This window comes from Danio rerio, chromosome 5 (genome assembly GCF_052040795.2).
Source record: "Danio rerio strain M-AB ecotype USA chromosome 5, GRCz13ab, whole genome shotgun sequence".
NCBI lineage: Eukaryota > Metazoa > Chordata > Actinopteri > Cypriniformes > Danionidae > Danio > Danio rerio.
Genome location: NC_141025.1, coordinates 79380001 through 79385000, shown reverse-complemented (window position 1 = coordinate 79385000; position 5000 = coordinate 79380001). Strand labels below are relative to the sequence as shown.

The window sequence follows — 5000 nt, the reverse complement described above, 5'->3', positions numbered from 1 at the left end:
AAAAGTTAAAAGTGGCAGGGTTGCGGGAGGGTGTGTATTAGACAAAAGTGAAGAATGGGGTGGTGGGGGGAGTTGCGGACAAGAGTGAAGAGCGGGAGGGTTGGAGGACAGTGCGTCACAGACGAAAGTGAAGAACGGGGGCGGTGGGGGGAGTTGCGGACCCGAATGAAGAGCGGCAGGGTTGGGGGAGAGTGTGTTGTGGACAAAAGCGAAGAGCAGGGGTAATTGCTGACGAAAGTGAAGAGTGGGAGGGTTAGGGGAGGGTGTGTCACAGACGAAAGTGAAGAACGGGGCGGTGGGGGGAGTTGCGGACGAAAGTGAAGAGCAGGAGGGTTAAGTGAGGGTGCGTCACAGAGGAAAGTGAAAAATGCAGGTGTTCGGTGGGAACCCTAATAGTATCTCTGTGGGCCCCAAAGAGGCATGGGCCCTAAGAATTGTCCTAACTCCCCCTCCCCCAAGCCTTTAATAATATTTGTTAATTGAATTGATATATACAGATTTGAGCAATAGATGTCTCCTCAGATGTAGTTATTGTCCACCACAGACGTCTTTATTGTGCTCCAGTGTGTGATGTTTGCTGACGTGTGTGTGTGAGTGTGTGTGCTGTGATATGGAAAGTGTGTGCTGAAGGAAACACTCCGGCTGCGTGTTAATAATGTTCAGTAATCCTCAATGGTGTTTACAGAAACGCAGACCTCCCATAATGCATCACTGTCCACCTCGGGTCAAACAATGTCCACCGCGGGGCTATTTTTGTTGCTGTGTTTTCAAGATACCATTGTGTTCCTCCTGCGCGTCGCGTTTTCTCTCAAGAGCTCTTTTTCTGGGGGCTTTTGCTGATGCAGAGCAGCTTCCCGTTATTCTTCTGCTCTGCTGCGGCTCCAGAGATCCAGACGATGACATCATCACGAGCAGGCCACGCCCGCTGCTGGACCACACAGAGACACGCCCCTACCCCTGTCTGTGTGTGTCTATGTGTGTGTGTGATGTCAGTGAGTGTGCGTCTGTGTTTGTGTGTGCACATGCTTGTGTGTATGTGCATGTGTGTTAGTGTGTGCATGCATATGTGTGTGTGTGTCTGTTTGTGAGAGAGAGAGAGAGAGAGTGTGTGTGTGCATGTGTGTGTAATAATATTCAGCAATCTCACACTCACTGTGTGTGTGTGTGTATTGGTGCAAATCACTGAGTGTGTGTTTATGCTAATAAGTGTGTGTGTGTGTGTGTGTGCATTCGTGCCCAAGCTCGAATGCAATGTGAGTGTGGGCCGTCGAGGGAGACGGGAGGGGGTACAAGCGTGCTTAGGCCCAATTCAAGGCAAGTGTACATAGTGTGAGTACACCCTTAATTTAATTTTATTCATCTTTAAAATGAACGCTAAAATAAACAAGTAAATAACAGGGTAATAATGTGGTAAATTCTGAAAATGTGGTAAAAAAATCAGGCGAGGGCTTTTCTTTTTCTGGATTGCTTTGGAAAACACTATCGGTTGGGTTTAGGGAAGGCGGCGGGTGGAGTTATCGATTGGCTGAACGATCAGTCAATCAATCGACAGCGGCCTCTGGTGGATTTATATGGGAACAGCAAGTGTGAATGGCACTTGTGAGAGAAATTTGAGATCTGAAAAAGCACACACAGCGCCCTCTGGTGGATTTAGATGAGAACAGAGGCTTGAATGGCACTTACTAGAGAAATTTGAGATCTGAAAAAGTGTACACAGCGGCCTCTGATGGATTTACGTGAGAATAGCAGGTGCGAATGGCACTCGCAAGAGAAATTTGAGATCTGAAAAAGCGTACACAGCGCCCTCTGGTGGATTTACGTGAGAATAGCAGGTGTGAATGGCACTCGCAAGTGAAATTTGAGATCTGAAAAAGCGTACACATCGACTTCTGGTGGATTCGCTAAATCAAAAACTGCTATAAATTTGCGCTCTCCGGAAATGTATACAGGAGTACGTATCAATAATGAACCTGGGCTGATTGTGTATCCACACAAATAGCTGTTATTTTACCCAAATGTTTGTTTAGAGCTGATCATTATGCCCTCAACATAATTGTTATGAACTATATTTAAATATATTTACATTTGTTATGTATATCTAAATGACCATATATGGTGTTTTCAACACATCTGCGGTTATGCACGGATATCATCACACTGAGAGTGTGTCTGTTGTTGTGTTTCCTCAGGATAATCCTTCAGTGTTTACGGTGAATCTGCTGAAGGCGAACAAGTCTGTGGTGATCTTCACATCCTCCAGTGCACAGTCCAGCCACGCCATGCTTTTCGATAACCCAGCCGTCAGCATTTACGTGAGTAACACCCCAGTGCACACGATAAAACAACCCTCTGCTGGACTAGTGCCATGCATCATTCGGTACATCAAAAAGTGAGGTTATGAAGACCATCCGACAAGCTGACCCAGCAAAAAGTACTGCCTAAAATGCAGCATTTAAAGGTGCAGTGTGTAAGTTTGACACCCAGTGGTTAAACTAGGTATTGCATGCTTGCTTCAAAACACATGCAAGTGCAGATTGCCAGATTGACCACATCAACAGAAGCAAGTTATCGAGCCTAAAAGCTGATTTAAGTAGTGTTCTAACTAAAAGCAATGGCACCCGATAGAAGCAACATTCTCCATAATAATAAAGGAGATTTTGTCTTAACCTACCTGAACTGTATATTTTAGAAACGGAATTTAGAGAATTAAACCGTCTGAAACTGAACTTCAGAGCTGAGACTCAGTGCAAACCCACACATATCAGTGATCCAGCATCTACATTGAATAATGTTAAAGAGGTTTAGTATGTATTAAATAGATTATAAACCTCACCGTTTGGCTGGAGTGCAGTGAGTGCACTGTTCTGTGCTTCTGAATGGCTGTGTTTACATTTCGGTCGTGTTTCGTTTGGTGCATATAGCCAAATTGCTGATCACTGCAAATTTCCTTACATAGTGTGTTGTTGGACACGTGGTAACAATGTGACCTGCTCATCTAATGTGTAGGTTTGTAATATTTATATTATTTGCTAATTAATAACCTCAAGTGGAACTCTGAATCTGTGTCTCATTTCGGAGTCTGCTACAGTCCACCGGAGGTCGCATTTCGGTCACGGACGCATGCTTTGAGAGCCTTCCTGACTGAATGAATGAAATACGCTGTTTTCCACCATGTGACAACCCGAGGTGCTGAAATATAATTGGCTAAACTGGCATTGGGTGGGTTAAAGGGACCAAAACAAAGACAGTGTTCCGGCACGTAACGCACATGCTCAAAGCAGAATATCTGACTTCAGCATTGTGTTTCAGATAATCAAAAATGCTCACTGAGCATGTTTCTGAATATCTGCAAACATATTATGGTATTTCTATATGCTTTAGAAGAGACAAAAATGTACATACAGCACCGGAACGCCTCATAATTAAAGAGAAAATGGGGCGAATAACTGCAGCAAGGTCCACTTTTTGAGGAAAAAAAACACCTCTTTTACCAGGCCTGTTGTTAAAACTGTAGAGTTGAATTTTCAACATTAAAAGTGGACAGAGCACTCAACACGCCATGAGCAACTCAAAACAGAAAATAAACACTAAACAAAAAAATTCAGTTAATTAACACACATATTGAAGTCAAAATTATTTGCCCCCTTTGATTTATTTATTTATTTATTAATTTATTTTTACATTATTTCCCAAATGATGTTGAACAGATTCAGGAAATGTTCACAGTATGTCTGATAATATTTTTTCTTCTGGAGAAAGTCTTATTTGTTTTATTTCGGCTAGAATAAAAGCAGTTTTTAATTTTTAAAATACCATTTTAGGTCATTATTATTAGCCCCTTTAAGCTATATGTTTCCTCGATAGTCTACAGAACAAACCATCATTATACAATGACTTGCCTAATTACCCTAACCTGCAGAGTTAACCTAATTAACCAAGTGAAGCCTTTAAATACCATTTCAAGAGTTCACACTTAGCTGATGATTTATAAAAGCTTGTTTGGCATGCTGTCCCGGGAGAGAGCCCCGAGCTCAAGGGCTCCTCGAGCTCGGGGCTTCCTCCCGTTGGCAGAGCGAGAGGGGAGCCTGAGCTCGGTGGATCTCAGAACTCCCCTGCTGCGGTAGCTAAGGGAACACAAGGGAATAGACAAGCTTGATTGTTATGCATGTTGAATGTCTTTGAATGCTGGGAGGAAACCGGAGAACCCGGGGAAAACCCACACGGACACGGGGAGAACATACAAACTCCTCACAGAAACACCCACCGGTGCTGTGGAACCAGGGCTGGCAGTGGTCTTGCTGTGGGGCTCACAGTGCTAACCACTGGACCGCCGTGCCGCCCAATCAGAGGTAAAGGAGGAGAATAGGGGAGGAGGGGGGTTTCTTCCAAACGAAGATAAAGTGAACTGAAAACTGAGGCTATTTATAGTAGCTTAGGGCTCATATGATTGGAAGATAGTGATTAGCAAATGCGAGACCGGCCGTGATAAATCATAAGCACGTGATCCTCTCGAAATTAGTTTATGAATAAACTTCTCTTAGCCGCTCTGCTCACTACCACCTGCCATCAGAAACACTGACTCCCTTACACTGTCCAAATCAAGACTCAAAACCCACTTATTTAATATGGCTTTTAATACTTAATTTTAATTTTATTTGCACTATTGCTGTGTATATTTTATTATATCTCTTGTTGTTTTATTGCTCTTGTTGATTGAACGGTGTCCTTGAGTTGCTAGAAAGGCGCCTTTAAATAAAATGTATTATTATTATTATCATTGTTATTACTTTAATCTGAATACTAGTGTCTTGAAGAATATCTAGTCTAATATAATTTACTGCTAATAATTCTGTATATTTACAGTACAGTTGTTGCACACAGACTCTCAGCTCTTCATCTTCAGCTGTGTAATCCCTCTGGCAGGTGTCTGTCTGTCTGTAACCGCGCTGCAGCTGCACACTTTACACTGCTTTCTGAGCTAATTAACCCAGTTTGTGCAG

At 43.0% G+C, this 5000-nt stretch overlaps 1 protein-coding gene and 1 long non-coding RNA gene across 2 annotated transcripts in view; one reads left to right on the top strand and one right to left on the bottom strand.

Annotated features, from left to right (window-relative positions):
• eng (endoglin) overlaps positions 1-5000 on the top strand; it is a gene marked incomplete at its 3' end in the record, with an annotated part of 55325 nt that overhangs the window by 22014 nt on the left and 28311 nt on the right. Inside the window, 1 exon segment of the mRNA NM_001442781.1 lies at positions 2190-2312. Coding sequence (NP_001429710.1) covers positions 2190-2312 — 123 coding nt within the window.
• LOC147844562 (uncharacterized) lies at positions 1462-3570 on the bottom strand. Its single transcript, XR_015492234.1, has 3 exons — positions 2938-3570; positions 1888-2864; positions 1462-1641 (listed from the first exon to the last, which is right to left on the bottom strand). It is a non-coding gene; the product is annotated as an uncharacterized LOC147844562 (long non-coding RNA).